This window comes from Capricornis sumatraensis, chromosome 10, assembly GCF_032405125.1.
Source record: "Capricornis sumatraensis isolate serow.1 chromosome 10, serow.2, whole genome shotgun sequence".
Classification (NCBI taxonomy): domain Eukaryota; kingdom Metazoa; phylum Chordata; class Mammalia; order Artiodactyla; family Bovidae; genus Capricornis; species Capricornis sumatraensis.
Genome location: NC_091078.1, coordinates 15,504,813 through 15,517,847, shown reverse-complemented (window position 1 = coordinate 15,517,847; position 13,035 = coordinate 15,504,813). Strand labels below are relative to the sequence as shown.

Sequence of the window (13,035 nt, the reverse complement as noted above, 5' to 3'; positions counted from 1 at the left end):
GGTCAGATGTAGGTTACCAGCTGTGTAACTAGGGCCAGGTTCATGGGTACATAATCAGTGCAGTTACACAAATATGAAGTTATTCAGAACTTCATATTTGGGGCCACATGCTTTGCAGTCACTGTCTTGATTCTTAATAATTTTATCTGTGAGTTTGTACTTTAGCAGAGAAGTCCAGTGGGAAAATTGGAACAGACACCAGGGGCTAGGAGACTCAGTTACTGCATGGTCCTCCCTTTGACCACATCCCTTGCATGGGTTTTCTGAAGCTGGTCCCTAGACCCCAGTCAGGCTCCCTTGTCCTGTTTAGTGACTATTATGTACTACTCTGCCTTACTCTGCTTGGGCAGGGCTCTTGTGTGTTCCACCAATAGTATCTAGGGTTAGGCAAGTGGGTGGCTATTCTCAACCTAAGCTATTTAATATCAATGCCACAGCATTTCACTCAGTGGGGGTGAGCTTCTTGCCTTTCTTTATCATTACAGAGAGGGTCTCAGTGTGGATGTTGTAATACCTTTGGAGGTCACCCATTTGCTGTGAGTTGAGGAGGCAGGCCTATGGGAAGGGGAGATGCTTGACTTGGCCTTCTTGTCTTTCGCTGGGAATAGCATGTTAGTCCAGTAGCTAGCAGGAGGGGGCTTCAGGCAGCCATTAGGTTGCGTGGGCCCCCAATTTCCTGTGGGGGGATCTGCATTTATGCCAAAGATATACCCCTGCCCAGGGAGTGTGACATTAAATAGCAGATAAAAATACTATGACAGGTTGAGAGAGAGACCACCAAAGAAAGGAGTAAGCTTTACATTTTAGCATCTTTAACTGCACTTTTTCCTGTTTTTTGATCCACATTTTTATTTTGCCCTGGGCCCCACAAATTTAGTAGCTGGTCCTGTGTGTAATCTTAGAAATTACAAAGTATCAAATTCTAAGTTTCTTAGAACTTCAGTTCAGTTCAGTTCAGTCACCAACTCCTGGAGTTCACCCAAACTCATGTCCATTGAGTCGGTGATGCCATCCAAATCTCATCCTCTGTCATCCCCTTTACCCCCTGCCCTCAATCTTTCCCAGCATCAGGGTCTTTTCAAATGAGTCAGCTCTTCGCATCAGGTGGCCAAAGTATTGGAGTTTCAGCTTCAGCATCAGTCCTTCCAATGAACACCCAGGACTGATCTCCTTTAGGATGGACTGGTTGGATCTCCTTGTAGAACTTAGAAAGTAACAAATAAATGTTAGTTTAAAATAGAGAAATCCATTGCCTATAGGGACATGAAAGCAGTAACAAAAAAGTATAGCTACTATGAGAAGGAAAAGTAGAGGACTTAGTAACACAAGGTAGAAACAAGATGTATACTACTAGGCAAAAACAACTTCAAGAATTGCACAGTGCAACACACACTAGTTTAGCTTTTTGCAAAATGTGGGTTCTTGAAAAATACTTGCCTTTGACTCGAGCATCTTCTGCGTGGAGGTATCAGTGAAAGTGTTTCATCTTGGAATGGGGAAGCTTAGGCAAGAAGTTTTGAGGTGAGGAAGACATTTAGAAGATGTCTTCTACACAGCATGTTGTGAGAAGATTAGGCAATTTGGTCATATCTATCAAAATGTATGGATTTTTGCATTTTTCACTTCATTTCTAGGTTCTCCTTAAATACATCTATGGGCTTCCCTGGTGGCTCAGTGGTAAAGAATTTGCCTGCCAATGTAGGAGATGTGGGTTTGATCCCTGGGTCGGGAAAATGCCCTGGAGAAGGAAATGGCAGCTCAGTCCAGTATTACTACTACTGCTACTACTAAGTCGCTTCAGTCGTGTCCGACTCTATGCGACCCCACAGACGGCAGCCCAGCAGGCTCCCCCGTCCCTGGGATTCTCCAGGCAAGAACATTAGAGTGGGTTGCCATTTCCTTCTCCACAGTCCAGTATTATTGCCTGGGAAATCCCATGGACAGAGGAGCCTGGAAGTTCATGGGGTGGCAAAAGAGTCAAACATGACTTAGTGACTAAAAAATAACAATACAGAAGTAAGTACCATTAGATTCATGCAGAACTGTTGAATAGGGAAAAATAAAAATGTCCATTACTAGGAAACTGATTTCATGCAATGGAATATCATGCAGCCATCAAAAGAATGAGGTCCACCTAGACTTATATTTACCAAGAAAGAGATAACCAAGGGGATTTTATTTAAGGGGAAAAATATCAAGTTCCTGGAAAATGTTTAATCCCCGCTTAGTCAGAAAATATATATGTACAAGATAGTGAGTAGACTGGTCTAAAGCAAAGGTCTAAATCCTGCACACCAAACTGTTAACAGTGACTATCTCTGAGGATGGGAGTGGGTGAAGTGTGTATGTGTGTGTGTGTGTGTGTATGTGACGGGAGTGGGTGAAGTGTGTGTGTGCGTGTGTGTGTGTGTGTGTGTGTGTGTGCCTGCGCTGTGTGTGAATGAATGGGACACATGTTCCTCTGGGCACCTCTGCTGTTTGAAAGCATTACTGAGAGGAAGTGGAAAACGTATTTTTAGGGCGTCGTGTGAAGGGAAACTTGGGGAGCAGGGAACAGACTAAGGGCTCTCGGGTTTCCTCAGACTCCAGCGCCGCCAGAGGTGAGGAGACCCCGCCCCACTGAGGTGATTCTGCAGAGGGGCGGAGTTCTGCAGGGCCGACGCGGGAGGCGGCCTCGGGGGCGGGGCCCCCGGCTCCAGCCGCTCGCTCCGCTCCCACCATGCCCTTATAAGGAGCGCCCGGCGTTAGGGCTCGGGAATCCGGTCGCAATCCCTGCGGCGCAGCCCCAATCCCAGGCCCCTCCCTTGGGAATGGGGGCGGGGCGGGGTCTTGGCGGCGCGGTTGCGGGGGCGGAGCATATCAAAGAGGGACCAATAGGAGTGGAGGCCTGGGTCTGAGCGGCGCTTCCATTGGGCGCGGCGACGTGAGCGGGCGGGGCGCCCGTGAGGCTGGTTACGCTGAGGGAAGCCCCGACTCAGTAGTCGCTGCTCCGAGTCCGTCTCCGTGCGGCTTCCCGGCCCCTGGTTCTCAGTTCTCTGTAGCCCGCGGTTCGCCGCCCCGCTCGCCGCCGCGATGCCGGTGTTTCATACGCGCACGATTGAGAGCATTCTGGAGCCGGTGGCGCAGCAGATCTCGCACCTGGTGATTATGCACGAGGAAGGCGAGGTGGACGGCAAAGCTATCCCTGACCTCACCGCGCCTGTGGCCGCCGTGCAGGCGGCGGTCAGCAACCTCGTTCGGGTGAGCGCGCTGGGCCTGGGATGGGGAACGGGGGCGGGAGACGTTCCTGAGGTCCTGGCTCGCCTTACGGTTCCCGGTCACTGCCTGAGTTTGCGCGTGGACTCGGGAGCCAGATCGCCTCAGATTTGAATGTTGACTCCCCCGCTGTCTGACCTTGAGCGAGCCCTCGGGCCTCTCTGAGCTTCAGTCTCCTCATCTATAAAATGGGGACAATCCTAATAATGCCTGCCTCGCGGGTTTCTTGTGAACATTCAGTGAGGTGGTATTTATAAAGTGCCTAGCGCAGTTTATGACCTGTAGTAAGCGCTCAGTAAATGGTAGGTGTAAGGATGTCTGATAGCCCTTTCCTTCAGCTGGCTGTCGCCCCTCCCGTTGACAGCCTTGCTCTCAGCTCCTTTTTAGGCCTGCCCAGCCTGGCCTCTGGGTTGGCGGGCTTCTCTACTGACTCCCTGCCTCTCCTTCCAGGGATTCTTACATAGGAGCCACGTTGTTCTGATACTTCCGCCCCTCACCTTGAAACCTGCCTCACCCACCACCCCTCCCCAGAGCTCCGCGGGTCCGGCCCTTTTGTCCACTTGTCTTACTGACCCCTCCTGTCTGTCTCCTCCCTTCCTGAGGAGTCTACTTCTGCTCACACCTCTGGCACTCACAAACGCCGGGTGACTTCTTTATGCAGTAATTCGTGAGCACGAATCCCTTTCCCCCTTTCGCTTAACCCCGCTGCTTTTCATTCCCGCTCCCACCCCCAACTCCTGTGGAGATTTCCACCTGGCTTTACCTGCTGTCACACGACTTCCTCCCCCTGGGGCCTTTCCAGACTCGGGGGCCCTCCTCCTCGGCCCCTCCTCCTGACAGGAAGCAAGATGGAGCTGCCGGGAGAGGCCTGTGGAATCTGGGATCTGCGGCCCCTGCCGGAGAAAAGAACGGGGCGTGTCCTCCCCAAGCCACAACTTTCCTAGATGGCTAAGTGGCTCCGCAGACCCCTGTCGCCCACAGCGGTGACTCGTAACTGAGGTGGTTCCTGGAGGAGGCGGAACCCGCTTCTGAAATGGGAAAAGAGGTGCTGTGCCCAGTCTCCTAAAACCCTGCTGGCTAATATCACACTTTTCTTTCCCACCCTGGGTGGGTGACTCAGAAGGCTGTTGCCTGTGAGAAGCAACTTCGGAAAAAGTTCATAAGGCTTCCCCACCGAGCGGTGTAAATATTGTGTGTAGTTAGGAGGCTGGGCGGCCACTGTGGGTCTGGGTGCGGCTTGGGCTCCTTATCTGATTAGAGCACTTTAATGTACTTCAGCTGCTGAAAGTCTTCCTCAGTCTTCAGGGGCCCAGTTCAGGAGACAGTTCAGGAGACTGGTAACTAGGAAGACACTACTGACCAAATTCCCCATCTGTTTTCCCTGTAGATTTAATTAGACTGTATTCAGGAAGAATACTGTGTTCATTCAAAATGTCTAGTTCTACATTGTTTTTATTTTTTTTTATAACTAATTTTAATCTAAGGCTCCAGAGCACATTCTTATGTAGTGTTGTCTAACATGGCTGCATTCCAGGCCTCCATTTTTCAACAAATAGGAAACAATGTAAAGAGACAAGGTAATAGTGTCCCTCCAAGGAGTACTTCAGGAAATGAAATCTTAAAACCACATGTTGCACTTGGAACAGAGCTGGTGTAGTCTAGGGGCTGATATCTGGCTAGGCTATTTAGAGAAAAGTTATTTATGAGCTTCAGTGCATGAATTAATAAGAATTGAATGTCTGTTGTATAGGGAACATTTTAATAAATCAGGTTTTCAGGTTGAAATGTGCATTAGAATCACCAGTGGGGCTTTTTAGAAATAAAGATGTCCAGCTCCCATCCCAGACTTACTGAGGAGGTTGGGTCAAGGTCTTTGTGTTTTTAAGAAGCTCCATAGGTGGCTGTGATACAGTCCCTTAGTAAACATTGTAATAGATTCTGTAAGACAAACACAAAAGAAACGAGGGCAGTGATAAGCTAAAAACAAAATTATTTATTACATACTTTCCACAAAAGAAGAAATTTGATAGGAGTTAGCAGAGAGAAAGTGAGGAGGATTGTGTTGATAAATAGTCAGTGGTGAACAAAAGTACTTGTGATTAAGTCACTTCCAGATTACAGCAAGTAGATTATCTTGACTCACTCAGGGAGGCAAGGTGGAGAGAAACTGGAGCTGAAGTTGGTGCATGCTGTATGGGCAGTTTAACAGAAGTCCAATAAAATGAAAAAGAATGGAAGGGAGAGGATAAGAGTGTGTGAGGGAAACTGTATAGATTGTGTTCTGGGGAGCCCAGAGGATTTACCCATCGCTTGGAATTCTGGGTGTCTGTTGTGGCCCTTGGGTATATGCTACTGAATATTGTGATGAATTGTGTACATGTATCAAGTTCCTAACTAGATTGTGTCTCATATGATATGTATGTGCTCCCCAGTTTCTACCCTTAAATTGGCATATGGGATGGCTTGATATTGTTGAAGGAAAGAAGGAACTATGGGAAGGCAGATAAATTAGAAGACTAAAAATTGGTTGGTCATGAAGAAAATGAGAGGACTTTGGGTTTGGCAGGCAAAATGGAGCAGGAAATAGGACTATATTAGAAATACAGTAGAAGAAGAATTAGTAGAGCCTGATAATAGAACTCTCAGCTAGTGAAGAAATGTGATGTTCCTCTAATGAATCTGATTTTTGAACAAGTATTCCAAAATGTATGCAACTCACATTTCTTTCAGTTACCTTGGGAGGCTATATCCCTATTCCAATGTTTCTCTTTGGGATTTTCTTTCTTTTTTTTTTTTTACAGATTGTTTGCATACAAATACATTTGTTTTATTTTGGTCAAGAAAATTTTGTCTGAAGTGGATATTACTTAACCTTACTACCATTTTTGAGTCTAAAGTGACTTGAATATTTCCAAAATGAAAATATACCCAATGATGATGAAATTCTGCATTGTTAAGCAGTGGTCACCCACTTATCAGATCGGTGTTTATTGAGAACCCCCTTTTAACATCAAAGCAGTATTATGTTGGCCAGAGTAAGTATAATATTGGATTGAAAGTCATAAGTGGCCCAGAGAAAGTGAAGTATGGAAGTTCAGAGGAAGATGAGGTCACTTTTCTTGAGAGCGTGGAGAAGACTGCATGGAGAAGGTAGCCTCTGAACTGGCCTTAAAGAAGGTGGTATTTGAACATTTAAAGATGTGGTAAGAAAGGCATTATAGGTAGAAAGAACTGCCTAAACAGAGGGGATAGAATTACTGAGAATCTGAGGGAGGACCACGTTTTGACTTAGGGAATCATTAAGCAAAACATTTGGATTTGTAATTTTTCATGTAATTTGTTAAATAAAAGTAGTCTGGTCACTTTATATATGTATCATCACAATTGAGTGATCACTTTTACTCCACCCTTAGAGAGAGGGTAGGATGAGGTTATTTACATGTCCTTTTTTCTAGTGAATAAGATCATTTTTTAAAAAACAGCTTTGTTGATATATAATTTACATACCATACAATTCACTCATTTAAAGTGTACAGTTCAGTGTTTCTCGGTGTATTTATAGAATTGTACAACATCTCCAGAGACTAATTTTAGGACATTTTTGTTCCCTCAGAAAGAAACTTCATACCCATTACATTCACTGGTTTTCTCCCATCCCCTAATACCCCAGCCTTAGGCAACCATCAGTGTGCTCTCAGTCTTTATGGATTTGCACATTTTGGACATTTCATGTAAATGGAATCATAAAATATGTGGCCTCTTGTGTCTGACTTTTCACTTAGCATAATGTTTTCATCTGTGGTGTAGTATGTGTCAGAAATTCATTCCTTATTGTTGCTGAATAATATTCCATTGTATAAAATAAGGCCATTTTAAACACAGAGAGTGATTCTAATGCAGTAATAAAACAAGGAGGGGACCTAGGAGAAAGAAGGGTGGGAAAGGAGAAATGGAGGAGGGGTACAAGTTCTAAAAGCAATGTGAAAAATTCAGAAGTCTTAGGCTGTCTGTGTTGTAGCATGGTATATAAATTTTTCTTTTTTCCCATTGAAGTGGCCCATAGAAATCTGAGTCTTTGTGACCGTAAAGTCATGCCAGTTTTGTTAATGGGGTTCATACACTTTGCCTTCTCCATTGCATCTGAGGGCATGTGTTGTAATTACTCCTGGGGCTCATGAAATATTTATTTTGGGAGTTTTGTGGCTTTGACTTTTATGAGCTTCACCCATATATCATACCCTGTTGGGACCAGCTCTGGAACAAACAGCAGCACTGTCTTTAAACTGATAGATGGGAAAGACTGTTCTGTTCTTAAAAAGAAATCAGCAGTTTATTTTGTTGTTAATACGTTACCTGTATTAACATATTAAATTATTCCTACTTTAATTTCTTTTGGTTGATGTTGGACTTACTTCATTTAAAATAAATAGCAATGTTTGGGTGACAGGGCTATGGGTGATTTTTCTCTTCTTAATATTCTGTATTTTCTAATTTTTAAAATGAAAATATTCATTCCTATATTAAGGAAAAGTTAAGGTAAATAATAAGAATGTATAATTCTTTACAGTTTATAAAATGCTTTCATATGAACATGTGTATAATCTCATAGCAATTCTTTAAGGCAGATATTGCTATGGTCCTAATTTTACAGATGAAGATACTGTAAATCAGTTAAGTAACCTGCCTACAGTGGCACAGCTGCTTAGTGGTGGAGCTTGGACTCGAACTCGGTTTCTCTCACTCTGGACCCTCTGCTTTTTTCACTTTACCATGCTGTGTCCACTTGTCCTGGATCTGGCAAGATTATTTGTTTAAAGCCTGGCTTTGGCATGGCCTGTGTGAAGGGTATATATTAAAAAAATGATGTGAAGATAGCATTCTGTTTCACAGCGACATTTAATTCTGCAGCTTAAAAAAAAATAGATACAGATAATAGAAAAGTATCTATGTCTGTAAAAGATAAAGACTTTTTCTAGTGTATTTAGCTGCTTAGCTTGAAGTCTATTAGAACTAAATAATATTTAAAGTAGGTTTGTAGGATTTCTTTATATTTAAATAGTGTTTAAAGTAGGCTTGTGGGTTCTTTGGGGAATTATGAAGTTTCATTTGGAACAGATCAAAAGAGATATACAAATGGGACTTAAATCTGCTCATGACTGAGAGAATGGAAGAGTTTTGGAGACTGTGTTTCTACAACTGTGTTTATAATTTTAGTGGAGTCCCAATAAGTATTTGTTTATATGTACTGACACTATAGAAAGTTGGGCTTTTCTAAAGCTGTTTTATAAATAGCACTGGTATAACAGTGGATACAATAAAAGTTATTTTATATTTCATGGACAAAATAAAAGTTATTTTATATTCTATGGACAAAATAAAAGATAAAGTTCTGTGCTGTCAACCACAGTATTCTATGCTGACTCCTTTTGCCCTTGTTAGGAGTAAGGACAGCTTTAAGGCAACTGCTTTTATGGATATGGGACTAATTTGGATTTTAATATTTCTTGTATATTTGTTAAAAGAGTAGTCTGGTAATTTTATATACTTAAGTACTGGTTATTTTTACACAGACACACAGACACACACACACATAATACTTATGTTTTATATGTATCACAACTGAGAGGGTCATTATTTTAAAAGTTTTCTGACAACTTCCTGGTCTTTTGCTGGCACACCTTGAAAGAGGGTACCATGGGAACATCTTAATTATCCACAGTATACAGCAGCATAACATGTATTGTTTTTCTCTTTTGACAGCCATCATACTTGGTCAGTATTTGTCTTCACTGGGTTGAAGGTTTCTCAATGGCAGGGACCATGTCTGTGTGTTTGCTTCTTTATTTCCAGTGTCAAGTTGGTAATAGGTATGAAATATAACTTAAAAAATACTAAATACATAGCATTCATTTTTTATGCACAAAATATTATAATAGGAATTTTTGTGTGGCAAATATCTTCCATCCCCAGCTTTTAAACATCTAGTGTACTGAATTTGAACAGTCTCTTCAAATTTATAATAGGCCTCATCTGAAACAAGTAGAATGTATACTGAGAGGGAGGAATGAATGGCTAACTGCCCATTGTTTGAGATAACAAAAGTGTTAGGCTATTTTGGGTTGTGGTTCTCTGTTTCAGAGTCATTTCAACTATGCAGGCCACTTACTAAATTCATAATGTGTGAATATGTTGCCTCCTGTCTGAAAGTGGCATTGAGATTTTGCATTCTTTTTGAACTCTTTTTGTCTTTTAAAAATTTAACATTTCAGTCCAGGGGTTGATATATTGTTTGGAGCTCTGCTAGTTACAGTGCAGTATCATACCATGAGTCATCAATGCCTCATTAAAAGATTTTTATTTCCTTGAACTATATGGCAGAAGACAAAGATTTCAGAAAGTTGATCTGCTTCTTTTTTTGTGTTTTGGCTGATCTGCAGCCCAACTTTTTCAGTGATCCTTATGTCATGGTCATGACGGTGGGGTATATTTTTATATAATAAACCAGCATTAGAGCAATATCAAAAGAAGTAGCAGTATGGAAAGAGCAAATGTCAGAGATCAGTTGGTATCCCAGCAAGTTTTCTCTCTAGGATAATGCTCTGTGCTCAGGACTCTTGCTGAGAAAGGGTCATTCTGTCAGTTCATGTTGCTTTCAGGCCAGTCTGCTTTTAAATCTTCCCATATAGAAAGGACTAAAAGAAGAAAACAAACTTTAGCCTTGGCTTTTTTAAGCTCCACCAGCCTTCAGTGCTCTGTAGTATAAATATTTCAGAGTGAGCTTTAAGGGGTAAAGTTCAAATCTGTAATAAGACTCTGAAACACCCAGAGATGAAAGTTTATATATGTGAGGAAGTACCTTCCATTGGAGGCTTTCATCTGTCTTTCTGTTACTTGTCTGGACCCGTAGAATCCTTATAGTATACGTTTGGGTATATTGGGCCACACAGACAGTTAAGTTCAGATAACGTAAGTTTTGAGTTATCTAGGTGACTACTCCTCTGATTTTTTTTCTGTAATTTTCTTATTCAGTTTCTGTTGGGAATGGTTATGAGAGGAAGGCTATCTTATCTATTTCTCCTTAATAATTTACAAAAAAGTTAATTAGGGAAGGAAGTTGAAATAAATATATAAGTAGAGGATTTTTGTTCATTTATATTTTTAACATAGTTAAAACTGTTTCATCTTTCATTTAAAATAATACTAGTGAATAGTATACTATCAATAATTATTTTTTGTCATGCTGAGCCTTCATATAGTCTTTCAAAAAGAACAGTTTTTCTTGTTACAAAAGTAGTATACTTTTTATTGTTGAAATTTACAAAAATCTATAGTCACAGTCTTCTTACAGAGTTTCTCAGCCTTTTCCAGTCTTTTACCTCTACTCCAAACCAATTTGTTTCCACAGACATAAATACAAACTTAACTGTATATAGGTGCACCAGTTCTTATCCCTTTTCCACCACTAACACCCCTCCTCTCAAACCATTTAATTCACTTTCCTGCTCAAAAATTTGCAAACAAAAGCAAGGAAACTCAGTCTGTTATAACTACCCAGGATTTTCACTGCCGTGTGCTGTTTGGGGAGCCATAATGCTTAGCTAACAGCTCTTTAAGTGAGTGGCGAATGAAATAAGTTCAAAATAATGGGCTGGGTCCGGAAAGAACTTCTAATCTCAACATCCTCTTTAAAGATATGGGGTCTTTACACTGAATAAGTTTGTGCATTATATGTACACAAAGGGATAAGGTATGATAGAGTAATGAATAAAAGAGGACTTGTATAATTAGATATGGGCAGTTAGGGAGTCCTTGCTTTCTTTCCAGTCCCTTGGTAAAACTTTGTAGATCTTCTTTGCCTGCATTGGATAACTTGGTATTCTCTTCTGCCCTTAAATGTTGCTGTATACAAATGCCTATGTAATCACAAAGATAAACAGATTCATAAATATTATATTGTATTGGTTACATAATTGGAACTTTAGATTCCAAAAACTGTTACTTCTATCAGAAGTCAGCTTATTGGATTGGTATGAATGTGGGGTGTGTGTATGTATAGAGGATGAGAGGTAGTGAATCTTAGAGCTAAAAATGTTTTACAAGTATTGTTAAGTTGCAGAAAATAGAGTCGTGGCCCTTAGAGAATTTCCCACTGATAAGATTTCCAGTTGAATGATTTTTAAAGGGAAAGTGGCTGAATTTCATTGCTGTTGGCCACAGTCCAAGCCAAAGTCATTCCTTCTTTTGAAATAAGCTTAACTTTATTCCCATAGGTAGGCTTTCTGTGAAGAAAGAAAAATGGTATATTTGTTCTTAGATTTGAAAGTTGAGGGACAAGTAGCAACTTATTTAGCTTCCCTGTATTTCCAGCCTTCTCTCTGTCCCCACCCCATCCCTGGAGAACTAGATCATCTTTTATCTGTAAGGTGGACAACATGTTTCTATTCATTTAATTCAAATAGATAAGCATATCTGAATGTGCTGGTAAATTTCTAGTAACACTCAATTTTCTTATTCTGTGGCTGTCACCCAACAGCAAAATTAGTTATCAGACTTTAGCTATGCACATTGCCTGGTGTTCTGAATGATTTGCTGTCATTCAGTCACTAAATTGTGTCCAACTCATTGTCACCTTATGGACCACAGTATGCCAGGCTTCCCTGTCCTTCTATTTCCCAGAGTTTGCTCAAATTCATGTCCATTGAGTCAGTCATGCCATCCAACCATCTCATCCTTGGTTGTCTGCTTTCTCCTCCTGCCCTCAATCTTTCCCAGCATCAGGGTCTTTTTTCATGAGTTGGTTCTTCACATCAGATGGCCAAGTATTGGAGCTTCAGCTTCAGCATCAGTCCTTCCAGTTAATATTCAGGGTTGATTTCCTTTAGGATTGACTAGTTTCATCTCCTTGCTGTCCAAGGGACTCTCAAGAGAAGTCTCCAGTGCCACAATTCAAAAGCATCCATTCTTTGGCACTCAGCCTTCTTTATGGTCCAACTCTCAGATAGGGTCTGTGGCCTCAAATTGTTAAAACACAGCTGAAATTTATGATCTTATAAAAGATGTAGCTTATCTACATTCTCCATGCATCAAATTGTTGTGGAATTTAAATTATTTACTTTAAAGGGTTGTGTGTTGGTAACAATAGTTTTTATTCCTTGGAGCCATGGAGAAAATGTGAGTGGTCTAGCGGTAGAATGCTCAGGTGGTATGCCCCCAGTTAGGAAAAGAACTGAGCATTGGCTTCAGCTTCCCTCTTCCTGTGATTCTCAAGGCACAGTGGGTATTCGTTTCCTTAAAGCCGGGTGCTGCTTGTGAGCCATCACATGGGCTGTTCCCTCTGTCTGAGCTACTCTTTACTTGGATTTTGAAGTAAAGCTGTTCTTTACTTTGATCATTTCTGTTAATCCTCGACTTCCATATTAAATATCAGCTTTTTAGGGTTGACTCTAAAAAGTCAAAGGTTGACCTCCTTGACTCTGCCTTCAAAACTATGTTAGGTCCCTCTATCATATGATTTTTTTTTTTTTGATTGTGCTTTTTATAATTGTAAGCCATTATTTGTGTGACGATTACTTCTTTAACATCTTTCCCCCTCTAGAGTCCCATGGGCAAATACTGGCTCTGCTGTGTTTGCCCCTGAATTTCCAGCATCCATCGAAGTGCTTGACACATAGAAGAGTCTTAAGGAATGATTGTTGAATGAACAAGAGGGAAGACCACTTGCTGCTTCCCTACCCCCAGACTGTTCTATGCTTTTTGGAAAAATGTATCTCACGCGTGGGT

At 41.5% G+C, this 13,035-nt stretch overlaps 1 protein-coding gene across 2 annotated transcripts in view; it reads left to right on the top strand.

Annotated features, from left to right (window-relative positions):
• Positions 1-3,020: 3,020 nt before the first annotated feature.
• Positions 3,021-13,035, top strand: part of VCL (vinculin) — a 111,757-nt gene continuing 101,742 nt past the window's right edge. For both annotated transcript variants that reach the window (XM_068981704.1, XM_068981703.1), the window contains exon 1: positions 3,021-3,240. In XM_068981704.1, the coding sequence (XP_068837805.1) occupies positions 3,073-3,240 (168 nt within the window). In that variant the 5' untranslated portion in view covers positions 3,021-3,072. The remainder of the gene's footprint in view (positions 3,241-13,035) is intronic.